The sequence below is a fragment of the Sorex araneus genome, chromosome X, assembly GCF_027595985.1.
Source record: "Sorex araneus isolate mSorAra2 chromosome X, mSorAra2.pri, whole genome shotgun sequence".
Taxonomy (NCBI): domain Eukaryota; kingdom Metazoa; phylum Chordata; class Mammalia; order Eulipotyphla; family Soricidae; genus Sorex; species Sorex araneus.
The window spans coordinates 52,110,531-52,125,697 of record NC_073313.1 but is presented as its reverse complement, the minus strand read 5'-3'; the positions used below and the strand labels follow the sequence as shown (position 1 = coordinate 52,125,697).

At 56.9% G+C, this 15,167-nt stretch overlaps 2 protein-coding genes across 2 annotated transcripts; both read right to left on the bottom strand.

Annotated features, from left to right (window-relative positions):
• Positions 1-15: 15 nt before the first annotated feature.
• PLP2 (proteolipid protein 2) lies at positions 16-4,089 on the bottom strand. The gene is made up of 5 exons (XM_055121863.1): positions 3,794-4,089; positions 1,795-1,947; positions 1,599-1,694; positions 1,040-1,130; positions 16-392 (listed from the first exon to the last, which is right to left on the bottom strand). Exons 1-5 carry the CDS (start codon positions 3,887-3,889, stop codon positions 370-372), a joined length of 459 nt encoding a protein of 152 aa, XP_054977838.1. The 5' UTR covers positions 3,890-4,089; the 3' UTR covers positions 16-369.
• Positions 4,090-7,611: 3,522 nt separating this feature from the next.
• MAGIX (MAGI family member, X-linked) lies at positions 7,612-14,149 on the bottom strand. The gene is made up of 6 exons (XM_055120562.1): positions 13,999-14,149; positions 13,084-13,254; positions 11,349-11,431; positions 10,957-11,268; positions 10,470-10,641; positions 7,612-8,120 (listed from the first exon to the last, which is right to left on the bottom strand). The coding sequence occupies exons 1-6, from the start codon at positions 14,045-14,047 to the stop codon at positions 7,810-7,812; spliced, it is 1,098 nt and encodes a 365-aa protein (XP_054976537.1). The 5' UTR covers positions 14,048-14,149; the 3' UTR covers positions 7,612-7,809.
• Between the last annotated feature and the right edge of the window lie 1,018 nt (positions 14,150-15,167).

The window sequence follows — 15,167 nt, the reverse complement described above, 5'->3', positions numbered from 1 at the left end:
TTTATTCATTCGCCTGTTCAAACAATCTGTTTATTACTGATCTATCCTTCCATAGAAGATCCCTCACATTGAGAAGTGAGACATAACAGGGGGCCTGAAATCTTTGGTCCTCCTTATTTAGAGACTTAAGTGGGGGGTGGGCAGCATCACCCAGTCAGAACTGGTGTGGCCAGCTGAACACTGCAGAAAGGGCACCTAGATACACCCAGGAAGGTGGCCACACCCAGCAGGGTGATTGGCAAGCTGGAAGACAAATGCTCCAGAAAAGGCACTGTAACCTCATGGGGGTTGGGAGTTTTGTAGGGACAGGGAGAAGTTATTTCAACAGGTGTCATTTGCAGGGTCCAGAGAAAAAGGAAGAGAGTTCACCTACACCGGTCCATCGGCAGGGTCTGCAAGTGAGGCAAAGAGAGAATGCATTGGCTGAATGCACATGCCCAGCCGCAGTGATAGTACAGCAGGTAATGCACTTGCTTGGCACACAGTCAACCCAGGTTCGATCGCAGACACCCCATATGATCCTCCAAGCCCCGCCATGAGTGATTCCTGAGTGCAGAGCCAGGAGTAACCCTTGATCATTACTGGGTGTGGCCCCAAAACAAACAAACCCAAAACACTTATGCTTGGAGTACTTCTTGGCACTAAAGCCATAATTACAAAACAAGGGACAAAGTTTGCCTTTGTATCCTTGGGAGATACTTTTTCTTCTCTTCAGACCTGTCAGCTCCCCGCCCCCTACACACACCCACATATATTTACCAGTAGGGGCTGCAGTGTGTCTTTGCTGCCGCAAGGGGAAGGTGACATAGGCAACAGCCACACACACACACACACACACACACACACACACACACACATATATCAGTAAGGGCTGCAGTGTCTTTGCTCCCGCAAAGGGAAGGTGACATAGGCAATAGCCACACACACACACACACACACACACACACACACACACACTCTCTCTCTCTCTCTCACATGCATACATACATACATACATACATGTATACATACATACATACATATATATGTATATATTTACCAGTAGGGGCTGCAGTGTGCCTTTGCTGCCACAAGGGGAAGGTGACATAAGCATCATAGCCAAAGAGGAAAGTAGCCAACAGACCCAATACCTACAACAGAGGAAAGAGGTGGGTTGGTAAGACTCCCCAGGCTGCCTCCCACTTCCCTGCATTACCACTACCAGCGACAGCCTGCCCCATCCAGAGATGGTGACTAAAGTCCCAGAGAGTCTAAGGAAAGGCCAGGAGACAGGACTTGACTCACCCTGCTACCCCCTTCTCCCCAAGATTGCCACACCCCCCCCCTGCCCGGGCTTCGCAACAGTGAACCTGCTAGCACCATCCATGCTGTAATTTTAAGACAAAATTCTAGCACATGGGAGTATGCTGACAAAGGTCCTTGTGCCAGAGTGGGGGCTGGCCCCTTGACAACAGTAAATGATGATAAACTTGGGAGGGCAACCAGGGACCGAGCCAGGCTTGCGGCAGACTCTGAAGACTGGCGTGGCCTGCTGTGCATCACACGCTTTCCCCCAGCAACACAGACAGCCCTGGGACCTTCAAAACCCTCCCACTTACCCCTGCAACGATTTTGGAATTGTTTCCTTTCTCAACAAGGACAACTATAGAGGTGATCAGGTAGAGGATGGCCGCTATGAGGGTTCGGAAGAAATCCTGCAAGGCATAGGGAGAAAAGAGAAGTCAGAATCCCAGGTTGAGAAAAACCATCCCAACGACCTAGGCCCCTTGCCACCCTCTTCAGCCCCTTTCTCACACTCCAAGGCCAGTTGATGAACTGTATCTTGGTGTGCAGATCACACATGTAGATGACAAAGAAGATAGCAGCAAGGATCATCTCAACCACGGACAGGGAGGAGTATCCCGGTGTGGAGGCACTGAAGCAAATCAGAATCACCAGGCACAAAATCTGGAAGGAAGGGGCCGGAGACACAGAACATAAAGGGGTTAAGGCATTTGCCTTGCATGCAGCCAATAACACTGATAGGCCCCCGAGCACTGCCAGGAGTGAACCCTAAGCAGAGCCTGAGCCCCCGGCCTCACCCCGCCCCAAATATGCAATAATGACCCAGAAAGGATGTCCTTCAATGGATTCCCAGGGTTGAGAGGAATGGTTTAAACAAGGGATCTTGGAGGCTGGAGCAATTAGAGCAGGTATGGTTCTTTCCTTGCACAGGGCCAACCTGGGTTCAATTCCAAGCATCCCATATAGTTCCCTGAGTACAGAGCCAGGAATAATCCCTGAGCATCGCTGGGTGTGGCCTTAAAATCTAAATAAATAAACAAGGGATCTTGAAATTTGATGCCTGCTAGTACTGAAAAGATGATTAATAATAGTAATTGCTAAACATTTTCCCTGTGCTCCCGTGGTTGCAAATGTGGCTTGTTGGTTTGGGCTTTATGGGGGTGGAGGGGCACACCCAAGCGAGCAGTGCTTCTGGCTCAGGACTCAGGGTTCACTCCTCCCTGCAGTGCTAAGGGAGTATGTGGAGCCCGAGCCTCCCACTCACAGAGCACATGCTGCAACCTTTTGAACTCTGTCCCCAGCCCAATATTTGTACATTCCTTAAAAAGCATATTTGGGGGAGGCAGTGATAGTACGGCGGGTAGGGTGCCTGCCTTGCATACGGCTGACAGGGTTGGATCCCCAGCAACCTATATGGTCCTCTGAACCCGCCAGGAGTAAGTCCTGAGTAGCGTTGGGTGTGGTCCCCAAACCAAAAAAAATATTTGGGGGGTCGGGGAGATGGCTCAGAGGGCTGCGGTGCGTAAGAGAGATCAGGATTAGATCCCTGGTACCACATGGTCCCCCATCAGGAGCCCCACGACCCCCCAGCACCTGCTGGATGTGGCCCATACACACAAAAAAATTGCAAATCAAAAATGCAAAAGAAAGAAAACAATTGTGTCAGTATTCCCTTAATCGTTACAACAACTTAGTAGGCGGGGTACTATTACTTTCTTGTATAGATGAGAAAAATGCACGGAGAGGTGAAGTGACCGATCCAGGATCATGCGGCTAGTAAAGAGCAGCCTTGACTATCTCCGTTTCCCCCTTTTCCCTTTTAGGAGAGGGATGGCCCGCGGGGAGTGGCGCCGCCAGGTGTTTCTCGAGCAGTTCGGGCTCGGACGGGGCGGGACGTGCGGTTCCCCCGGCAACCTCTTTGGGAAGCGCGGAGTGACACGGGAGGGGCAGGGCTCCGTTAAAGGCGCTGAACCTCTTTTACAAGTGACTCAAAGGCCGCGCTCCCTGGACCGAGGGCGGAAAAGCGCGGCTGGGAGAGCGCGGGACCTCCCCCCGCCCCACCGACAGAAGAGCTGGCGCAGGGCGGGACACCCTCCCGCGCGGCTTGGGGGGCCCCACCCCACTAGGCCCCGCCCCTGGGCGCAGGGCCAGCCCGCCCGCCAGTGCCCAGACCGTGCCACACCCTGCCTCCGGGGGCCCCCCCAACACCTCCCAGGTCCTGGGGACCCCTTCAAAAATCCACCGATGGATCCACGCCGTGCTCCGCCACGCGGCCCCCTCGGGAGTCTTTGTGCTTCTGGGCGCTGTTCGCGCACCTCGTGGGCCAGCAGCTCCCGGCCACTCTCTCCGAACTCCACGGAGTCCCCGTGCGCCCCCGCGCCCCCGGCCCTAGCCCACTCGCCCGCACCCCGCCGCCGGGCGCCCCCCCGAGCCGGCCCGGCGCTGTCAGTCCCGCCGCCCCCGCCCCCGCCCCCGGCCTCTGCCCACCCGCCCGTCCCGGGAAGCTCACAATCTCAGCAAAGAGGAGGATTCCCTTTCGGGTGCGCCAAAAGCTGGTGCAGGCAGCCCAGCAGCCGGGGGCTGAGAAGCGCTCAGAATCCGCCATGGCGTGCGCGGGAGTCCCCAGGGGTGCGGAGGAGCTGCGGGCCTGCTAGTGGGTTCGAGGACGCTGCACAGCCAGCCGTGCCGCCCGCCGTCTGGCCGGGAAGGGGGCCCCCCGGGCGAAGGAGGGAGTGAATCACCGCGCCGAGCAGCAGCGGGCGGGGCCGGAGGGGGCCGGGCCAGGTGGCTGCCGCCCCGGAAGCCCCCTTGCCCCGCCCGCTAAGGAGTCTCTTAGCCCCACGCACCGCACCCCGTACCCCCCACCCTCACACACACCCGGGCTACCCGCACCCGCCTTTGGGACTTCTTGGTAGTTTTGGGTACCTTGCGCTATCATGGGGGAAACCCTCCCTTTTTCAGAATCCAAATACCCCGAAGCATTGCACCCTGCCTCCTCCCCCCCCCTTGCACACAGCCCGGGTACCCCATTTCTGTGGGCACAGGCTTTTGGGACTTCTTGGTAGTTCGGGATACCGTGCGCGATCATGGGGAGAGTCCTCACTTTTTCAGAATACAAATACCCCCGGGACTGCTTCAACTCAAAACCACAGGGCTGAGACTGGGAAGGAGTGGCACAATTTCCTTTAGCTGTCAACATAAAAAAAAAAACCCAACAAACAAAAGAAATAACCAAGGTTATGGCTAAATCCAGATAATGTTGCCAGAATTCATTTGAAAATTTTGGATTTGAGACATTTTCCCACTGGCATAGATGGTTTCTTACTTAACACTTCCATCTGGCAGGGTGTGAGATGGCCTCTTGTCCCCTACCTTTAAGGTTTTAAAGTTCATCTTTCCTGTGGGAAAGTTGTGGATAAGCAAGGAATGAAAAGTGTCCCTCAGGGGCTGGAGCAATAGCACAGCGGGTAGGGCGTTTGCCTTACATCCGGCCGACCCGGGTTCGATTCCCAGCATCCCATATGGTCCCCTGAGCACTGCCAGGAGTAACTCCTGAGTGCAAAGCCAGGAGGTAACCCTTGTGCATTGCCAGATGTGACCCAAAAAGCAAAAAAAAAAAAAGTGTTCCTCAATGGAGCAGGTAAGGTTTTGTAACCACACGGGGCTCACCGGGGAGGAAAACTGTGGTATCCAGAGTTATTTTGACTAACGATTTGCACTTAAAGGATGACTTGTGGACGAAATGTTGTAGCAGTGGTGGGAGGAATGAGACAGTGCTGGCTCAAAGGGTGAGAAAGAATAGGGCCTGGTGCACATTAGGCAGTCAGTAAGTGGGTGGGGGTTATTAACAGGGCCCGAGTCAGGAGTCTCCTTGTCTGTTATGCAATCTTCAGGGAATCCTGGGCTGCAGTGCTGGGACTGGTTTCCTGGCTCTAAGCAGAGGGACTGGTGAGCATGGCAGCCTCAACTGTGAAGAAGCCCATGTCTATGTCTTTTATTTATTTATTTATTTTTTGCTTTTTGGGTCACACCCTGGACGGAAGCAATAGCACAGCAGGTAGGGCGTTTGCCTTACACGCAGCCAACCCGGGTTCGGATTCGATTTCTCCATCCCTCTCGGAGAGCCCGGCAAGCTACCGAGAGTATCCTGCCTGCATGGCAGAGCCTGGAAAGCTCCCTGTGGCGTATTCGATATGCCAAAAACAGTAACAACAAGTCTCACAATGGAGACGTTACTGGTGCCCGCTCGAGCAAATCTGTGAACCACCAGACGACAGTGCTACAGTGCTACAGTGGGTCACACCTGGCAATGCTCAGGGGTTACTCCTGGCTCTGCACTCAGGAATTACTCCTGGCGGTGCTCAGGGGACCATATGCGATACTGGGAATCGAACCCGGGTTGGCCGCGTGCAAGGCAAACACCCTACCTGCTGTGCTATCACTCCAGCCCCAAGAACTGAAATCTTTGTTTTGTTCTGGTATCTGCCCAGTGCCTGTCACAGTGCAAGATAAACAGTTGGGCCTCAATCAGTTCATGTCAGCTGCAAGGACGCTAAAGAGGGCAGGGGAGCCCAGCCCTGAGGAAATCTTGCCACTCCATGCGATTCATACTCTCTGGGTCGCACTTCTGTCCATTGTGAAATGGACATATGAAGATTAAGTAGATGTGTAACCAGATGAAAAGAGAGTTCAAGCAAACCTAGTGTCAGGGATAGGGCTAAGTAAATGGTGGCTGGGTTTCTATTATTAGCCTCCTGGGTGTGACTGTGTTTATAGGACGGGGCTCTGGTGCCCTTTTCTGACTTCCATAGCGCCCCACCCGCCCCAGACTCTGAGTCAGGGTAGCTGTAAGCCCCAGCGCTCGCCCCCACAAAGTCTACCACCCTGCCCCTTCACCTCTTCACCTCTTTATAGCCCAATTCCCAGCAGGGCTGCGCTGAGTACTGTCCTGCCTCTGTACCTTATTATTTAACTCCGCCTCCACGAGACCCCTCCCCAAAGCCAGAACTCTCCTTAAAGGGCTGAGGGTTGCCCTTTTCAACCTGACTTCAGCTTCCTTCCTTTGGAGGAGGGAGGGGGGCTGGGACCAAAGGGTTCCAGATGTGGTGACAAGCGAAGGTGACTGGACATATCATTTTTCTTTTGGTTTGGGGACCACACCAGGCGACGCTGGCGGTTACTCTTGACTCTGCACCCAGGAATTACTCCTGGAGGTGCTCGGGGAACCATATGGAATGCCAGAGATCTGGGTCAGAGCGATAGCACAGCGGGTAGGGCGTTTGCCTTGCACGCGGCCGACCCGGGTTCAATCCTCGGCATCCCACATGTTTTCCCCAGCACCGCCAGGAGTAATTCCTGAGCACAGAGCCAGGAGTTACCCCTGAGCATCACTGGGTGTGACCCCCCCCCAAAAAAAAAGATCGAAGCCAAGTTGTCCGCGTGCATGCAAGGCAAGCACTCTATCTGCTGGGTTATTGCTCCGGCTCTGACTGGACATTTCTGACCTCAGTCAGCACCTGCTTTGGGGCTACACAGGGTGCAAGTCCCGCCAGCCACGTGAGCCCCAGATCAGGGGCTCCCTCTCTGCTGGCTTGATGGAGGAAGCTCGGGCCTCTCCTAGGACCGGCACGCCCAGCTCGCGGCGTGTGCACACAAGCCCAGTCTCTGTTCCTTGCCATCTAGGGACGAGGGGGCGTGGCCCCCAAGTTCCAACAGCCCTTCCTTAGCGGGGCCCCGCTGACTCACACCTTCCCGGCTCCGCCCCGGGGTGGGGAGGGGGAGAGCGGTCCAGGGCCCCAGCCCGTGCCCTACGGGTGGCAGGGTACGCGCCAACGAAAGCTAGCCCAGCAGGCCGGAAGCGGGCGACCGCAGGCCCCGGCGGAAGACAGCCTCCGCTTGGCGTTTTTCTAGCCTGGCTACGCGGTTGTCAGCGGAGGGGCCGTACGGTTCCGGAGCCAGGACTGCGGGCATAACTGATTCAGCCCAGCGCTGCTCACCGCCGGCGCAGCCCTGCCCCGCAGCCCGCCTAGGAGCGATCTGAGAGCCCTGCCCGCCCCCCACTCTCAAACGTGACGCGAATGAATGGGGGGCAGCAGCAGGCGTGGACACAGAGAGAAACAGAGGGGAAGAAAGCACAGAAAGCACTCGCCGAAGCCCGAGACCTCGCTGGGGGCGTGGGGGGGGGGGGAACGCCCCGGAGTTAAGCAGGTAGCAAAAAAAAAAAAAAAAAAAAAGAGAGAGATTCTCCCTGAAACCGAATCGAGCCACCCCATCCAGTATGCAGTGGACTCCGGGGCCCCACCCGGACTGGAGCACTTGGCAAGTCTGGACGGGATCAAACCATTTTATTACCTCCCCCGTTCGAAACAAGAAGTGCAGGGCTGGCGGGTCTGGGAGGCCCTAGCACCGGGGCCACGGGCGAGGCCCCCCTCCCCCGCTGCTAGACTACACTGCGTTGGGGTGGGCGGGTGAGGAAGCAGTTCCACGCTGGGCAGGAGCGAGCGAGGCCCCGCCATCGGTGGACGCTCAGTGCCTCCGCCTTCCGGCTGCCCTCTCCAGGGCCAGCTGTGCCGCTCCTGAGACCCCGAGGGTCCTGGAGAGCCGTTCCTCGCTCGGCACTAGCCAGGGTCCTGGAGAACTGGGGGTTCGGTCGTCGTCGGCTTCCTTTCTGCTGCGCTCCGCAAGGAGAACCTTGGGACCGTGGGCCGCCCGCTCCGGGCTCCGCTCCTGGCTGCTCCCGTGTTGGGGCGTCCGGGGGACTCCGGGCTGTTGAAATGCAGAGGCGCTGGCGCTGCGAGACCTCAGGGCCTCCGGTGCCCCGGCGTCAGGGCTGCGACCTGGGGAAAGCAAGACTGCTGATTCGACTGGTTGTAGGGCGGGCAAGAGAGACGGGTGAGGGGTCAAGGGGACTTGGCAGAAGATGGCCTCGGAAACCCCAAGACCCGCAGGCCTGCTCTCTCCTTGGCGAAGCCGCCTATCAGGGACCCACGCCACCCTTTAGGGACTCCCTCCTATGCCTTTCCGGAGAACCCTGCCCCTTCCATGACACAATCTCTCAGAAACCATTTCTTAATCCACCCTGACCTTCATTGCAAGCCCCCAGCCCCCTACTATCTGGGATAGTCCCTCCTTTTTCTTTTTGTTTTGTGGCCACACCTGGGGATGTTCAGGGGTGACTCCTGGCTCTGCACTCAGGATTCACTCCTGATGGTGCTTGGAGACCATATGGGATGCCAGGATTGAGCCCAGGTGAGCTACGTGCAAGGCAAATGCCCTGCCTTCTGCACTACCTCTCCAGCCCCCATGGACGCTCCCTCTTTCCAACCCACTGCCCTCACCTCCCAAGGCTTTCTTAAGGACTCCTGTCTTTCAGAAACAGACCCTACCTTCTGCATCCCTATCCATTCCCTCTCCAGTTATACCCCACTGTAGGATAACATCGGTTTGTCCTTTCTGCCTTTCCACAAGTAGCTTAGGTTTAGTGGGTTACTCCCACCACAGTGCTCCTATTCCTCTGTGTATTTGTAACCTCTTTCTTTGCACTTTGCTTCCCCAACCCGTCAATCACATTTCTCTCCTAATGAGACTCTGTTAATTTGTAAGTATTGCTTTTCTCTTCTCCTTAAGTCCTTCACATAGTTAATTTAGAGCAATGTCTTTCTGTATGGACACAGTAAGACAGTTAAAGCTATGCTTTTTTAACTTGGGAGTTAATTGACTCTGAATGATATTCACTCCTGGGCATCTGTTCTCTTGACTTAAGCCTCAGTTGCTCTTACTTCCTAGATCCCCAAAAGCAGGGTCCCGACAAGGGACTGGATCGACCTAGGGCAAGCTCTGAGCTACCCTGGCATCAAAATGGGCCAGGCCAAAGCACCATTATACTTAAACTATAAGTTAAGAGCATGGTCATGGACAAATTCTGTCATGATCCAAAAAGTAACATCTAGATTAGGACCCTACTAGGATTAGGAAAGATTAATCTGGCCTGAGCACTGTAGTCTGAGATTATAGTGAGATGTCCCCAGGAGAGACACCCTACAAGCTTAATGTATCTCTTACTGTGTTCGTACAAAATAACTAACATTAAAGTAGAAGTAAGATGTTAATTAAGTTATTAGACTAAGGAAAGGAGAAACCCCCCTAAGTGGCATTTTGCCCTTGAGCCTGATCTGTGATCAGGAAGTGGTTTGATATGTTGGTTGTGCTACCACCAAGACTGGGGTGTGGTTGCTACCCCCAATGCTGGGGAGATGGTGAGAGACTAGAGAGAGACCAGGGCGGCGAGTTGGAGCGCAGAGAGATGAGCCAGGGAGAGAGGAGGAGACGGGAATGAGGGGCAGTGTGAGACTAGAATGGGGGGCATAGTGAGACTGGAACAGGTGGGTGGAGAGAATGGAATAAACAGCAACTGATCACCAACCAGCCTGGCCCTAGTTTCCTCCTTCATATACAAAAAGGACATTGCTCTGAATTAACTATGTAACTATGCAAAGGACTTATGGAGAAGAGAAAAGCAATATTTACAAGTTAACAGAGCCTAATTAGGAGATAAAGGGGACTGACAGGTTGGGGAAGCAGAGCACAAAGAAAGAGGTTACAAATACACAGAGGAATGGGAGCAACACAATAAACCTAAGCTGCTTGTGGCAAGGCAAAAAGGACAAACCAATGATATCTTACACCCCCCCCTTATACACACTTGGGCCTTCTTAGCCTTTTCCCTGAAGACCAAGGCTCTCCCTTTCTTCTTTTTTTTAGGGGGGATAACACCCAATGGTGCTTAGTGCTTCCTCTTAGTTCTGTGCTCAGGGATCACTCCTGGCAGGATTCAGGGGACTATGCAGGAGATGGAGTGGCCTGCGGGTGCAAGGCAAGTACCTTAATCCCTGTACTAACTCTCTGCCCTCACTTAACTTTCTGAAGACTCTATACCCCAGAATCCTTCTCTTCACTTCTGTTAAGTGCTGGTAAAGCTCCCCTGTTAAAGACGCAGCCAGATTCCAATCCTAGAACCTGCCCCTCCATCCCTGCTTTGGAGACAACAAAAACCCCTCACAGACACCAAGCCCTTACACTTTCCACCGAGACCAAACACCTCTTTCCACCCAGGACCCCAGCATCTAAACTCTGACGTGCTATCCTTTCCCTCCATCTTCTCACTTCCCTCCCCCCAGGAAATCCACCTTCTGCTTTCTGATGCCTTGGCACTGCCTCTGGCTTGCCAGCATGGGTCTCCGGAGGCCTCCGGATCACGAGGCAAAGCCGGTGGCCACATGCACGAATCCGCTCCACAGCCTGGGCATGGGTGAGGCCCTGAGTTGACACTCCATTGATCTGGAGGACAAGGTCGCCTGCCTGTAGAAATACAAGGCTTAGGGACTGGAGAGACAGTACAGAGGGTAGGGCACTTCCCTTGCATGTGGCTGACCCAGGTTCAATCCCCAGCATCCCACATGGTCCTAGAAGCACTAACAGGAGTGTGATTTCTGAGTGCAGAAACAGGAGTAAGCCCTGAGCATTGCCAGGTATGCCCCTTCCTCCAAAAGAATATCAAAAATGCAAGGCTTAAAGTTATGGTAGGAAGAACAGAGAGATTGTACCCAGAACAAAAGGTAATAAGACAAGAACAGGGCTAGCAATATTCTGTAGAGGGGAAAGACAATGACTCACCTGTAACTGACCACAGCGCTGGGCCGGTCCACCCTTCAGCAGCCCACGGATAGCCAGTTCAGCACTTCTCGAAGCATCACCACCTCCACTTAATGTGAAGCCAAAGCCCACAGAGCTGCGGAATAGCTCTACAGTGAACTGATCAGAGGCCTGAGGTAACTTGGAAGCAGCCACCTGAGACATCCTCAAAGCACTTGCTTGAGGCAATGTCGAAGCAGATGTCTGGGGCAACTTTGATGAAGCACTGTGTACCTTACCCTGCTTCATTAGATGCGGAGCAGTAGGAGGACCCACGGTCTCTGGCCGATGATGCTGATGGAGTAAAGATACAAGTGTACATACATCGCCAGTCTCCAGGCCTCGCTACCTCAATTAGTAGAAAAAGGTGGTACCTGGGCCCGGGGTTGCACAAAAGGAGTCTTAGGCAAACGATTGTCGGTGACCTCTATTTCTGCAGAATCCATCACAGGAAAAGCTATGGAAGGAAAGAGGTAGGAGGGGTCCTGCATGAAAACAGTTAAAGAGCCAAACCTGAGTTAATATTCCATCTTCACTGTTCTCCTTGAGTCTAGAAGGCACTGACAACTCGGTACCTACTGGATTTGGTTTTGCTTGGAGAGTAACTGTTTACAACCATTTGCTATCTTAGAGAGTAATCCTGAATTCTGCTATTTGAATGATCATCTAGACCCTCTTATCAGTCTAATATCTCATAGACGCCATTGCCTCAAATAACACTGTAGATCCACACTTGAAATTGCCACTGAAGCATTCAGCTATCCATAATACCAAGTCTTCCCTTCCAGTGAGCTATATATCTAATCTGCACCTACCCTCAATTTGTTTCAAGATAACATGGCACTGAAGAACATACCAGGACAGCCTGTTAACACAGGGCTGTCCTCAAAAATTCCAGACTTTGGCCAGAGAGACAGTACAGCAGGTGGGTGTTTGTCTTGCACGAGTCCCACACAGGTTCGATCGCTGGTATCCAACATGGCCCCTTGAGCACCACCAAAAGTAATTCCTGAGCATCCCTGTGTGTGACCCAAAAAGGAATAAACACTTCCAGACCCTGCCCCTAACTCTTTTTTTATTTTTGCTTTTTGGGTCACACCCAGCGATTCTCAGGAGTTACTCATGTCTCTGCAGTCAGAAATTACTCCTTGTGAGTTACCGGGACCATACAGGATGCTGGGAATAGAACCAAGGTGAGCTGAGTGGCATTCCCACATGGTTTCCTGAGCACAATCAGGAGTAATTCCTGAGTGCAGAGGCAGGAGGAGCCGCTGAGAATCCCTAGATGTGACTCTAAAAGCCCAAAGGAAAAAACATGTCCAGCCCCTGCCACTTAAGATATGCCATTGGTGGCGGGATTGGTGTTGGAACATTGACTGCCTGTAACAAATCTCTGTAAACCACAATGGTTAAATAAGGTGGAAAAAAACGTTTATAATGCCATGGGTGCTGGGTATGTAATCTACCCTTTACATTAAATGCAATGGGTAGAGCACTTGCATTTAATGTAGGAAATCCAAAGCTGGATGCCAAGTACCGCAAAAGAAGAAAAAGTAGGCATCTGGACAGCTGACAGCCCAATGAGCTGGAGCATCTGCTTTGCGTGCAGGAGCCTGAAATCCATCCGCAGCGACTCGCGAGCACAGAGGCTGGATTAGACCCTGAGAAACCCCAGGTGTGAACATCTCCAAAAAGAACACTGTAGCACTGTCGTCGGCTCTGCATCGATTTGCTCGACGGGCTCCAGGAACGTCTCCATTGTGAGACTTGTCACTGTCTTTGGCATATCGAATACGCACCGGGTAGCTTGCCGGGCTCTCCGAGAGGGACCCAGGAATCGAACCCCGCTCGGCCCCGTGCAAGACAAAAGCCCTACCCGCTGTGCCATGGCAAAAAGAACGAAATTCAGTAGGCTCCAGGATCTTCTCACGTTCACCAACAATCAGCGTGCTGCTGTCACCTCCTAGAGGAATACTTTCAGAAAACTCTGGGGACCCACCCACTGTCAGCTCGCTGCAAGCCCCGCCCAGGGAGGGAGGACCAGCCCCCCGCCCGCCACCTCGGGGCAGGCCCCGCCCCCCGCCCCCGAGAGGCCCCGCCCCCGCTCACCGTCCTTGGGGCGCAGGTGCAGCGAAGTGCCCGCCCTGCGCACCAGCGCCGCCACGTCGTTCGCCGCTCGGGCCGCCAGGGGGCGCGCGTCCAGACGCGCCAGGAGCTGGCGGGCGCTGGGGCGGCCGCTGCGGGGGGCGCTGGGGTGGCCGCGCCGCCGGAGGCCGTGGCCTGCGCAGGCGGAAGGGAAATGCGGGTCGGCGCCGCCGCTCTGCCTGCGGCAGCTCTCGCGGACCCCCGGGGCCCCGAGACCCGGAAGTGCCCCTCAGACCCCGAGACCTCCCGGCCCCCCGCCCAGCGTCCCGGAGGGCGCCCCTCGCCCCGCTCCTGCCCCGCCACCCCCGGCCGTCACCCGCGCCCCCGTCGAACCCCGAGCCCCGGCCACGACCCCCGAGAGCGCGCCTCGCCCCGGGCATCCCTGCGGCCCGCGGCACACGCTGGGCAGCTCCGGAGCCTCCCGCCGCCCCCGGCCCTGCCCCGCCGCTCGCTCCCGCCCACCTGGAGAGCCCCCGGCCCCGCGACAGCGAGGGCAGCCCCGGCCCCCGCACGCGTCCCCACCGCACGGGAGCGGGCGCCCTGGGGCCCCGGGGAGGCGCGGGCCCGCCTGGTGGCGCAGGTGACTGGCCCCCGCCGCCCTCGCGTCCCCCGAGACCCGGCGGGCCGGGGGTCGCTGGGACCCAGGTAGAAACCCCCCCCGGCACGTCCGGGGCCCTCGCAGGAGCCCCGCCACGGGACGCAGCCTGGGGGCGCCACGGCGGCGGGGCCGGGGGGCGCCCCAGCCCTGCCCCGGGTGCGGGGTCTCTGCCCCCCGCGGCGACGCCCACGCTGCGGGCTCTTTGTTCCCGCCCGCGAGGGGCGCAGCGGCGGTGCCCGGCGGGGGGGACCCCGCGCCCACCCCCTGCCCCCCGCCGCTACCTCCGCGGGCGCCCCTGGGGTCGCTGGCGCCCCCCGCGCGCCACTCCATGGCCGCCGGGGGCCGGTGACGCAGGCGGCCCGTCCGCTGGGCAGCGCGGGGCGCTGTGTCCTGGCGGCCGGGCCCGGGACGCCGCGAGCCCCGCCACCCGCCCCGGGCTCTGCGCCCCGCGGCGCCGTGACCTACCTGGCCGTCCACAGGGAGGCCTGGCCGCGGGGCCCCGCGCCGGCCATTGGCCTCGCTCGGCCGCTCGCGCTGCCTCCGCTCCCGCGGCCCGGGCTGGCCGCCGCTTCCACCGGGGGGTGCTGTGGCCCACGTGGACACGGGCCGCTCGAGGCCGCCGGGGGTGACCGGCCCACGCGGCCCCGACTGCTCCCTGCCTAGTCGCACCCGGCCCGCGGGCCTGGAGCCCCCGCTGCCCCCGGCCGCCCGCGCCCCGCACACGGCCCGCACGCGGGGGCGGTGACCGGACCCCGATCCCCGGGGAACGGGCGGCTCTGGGGGGGGCCCTGGGTGCCCTGAGCACACGCCTGGGGAGGGGGCTGGGCTCAACAGCTGAGAAGGGCCAGTCGCCACGGGGCAGCAGAAGGGCGCCTTGGAAGACTTTGGGGTTTGTTTGGTTTTGTTTTGTTCCCGGGCCACACCTGGCACACTCAGGGCTTACTCCTGGCTCTGCACTCAGGACTCGCTCCTGGAGGTGCTCAGGGGACCATCTGGGATGCCGGGGATCGAACCCTGCTGGGCGTCGTGCAGAACAAGCGACGCTTGTTGTCCCTCTCCACTGTCATTCTGTCCCCGAAGGCTTTTGAAAGGGCTTGAGCAGGTGCCAGCCAGTGACCTGGACAGAAGAGGCCCCTGCGGGATTTGAAAGGGGGGCGAGGTGTCTGGGGACAGAAGTCCCGAGGTTGTGTGCGTGTCCTGGGGTGGGGCGGCTGCTCGGGCACTGAGCTGCTTCTGCAGTGGCGTAGGGAGGGTCTGGGAGCCAGCTGTGGGCACCCCTGTGTGCAAGGGGCACATGAGGGGTCAGGCAGACGCGTGGGAGGCTTCAAAGGGCTTATTTTGAGACTGGAGAGATACAACAGGTAAGAAGCTTGCCTTGCTCGTGACTGACCCGGCTCAATTCCTGGAGGGGCCAAGAGGGATATTGTGGACATTGGTCGTGGGAAACATA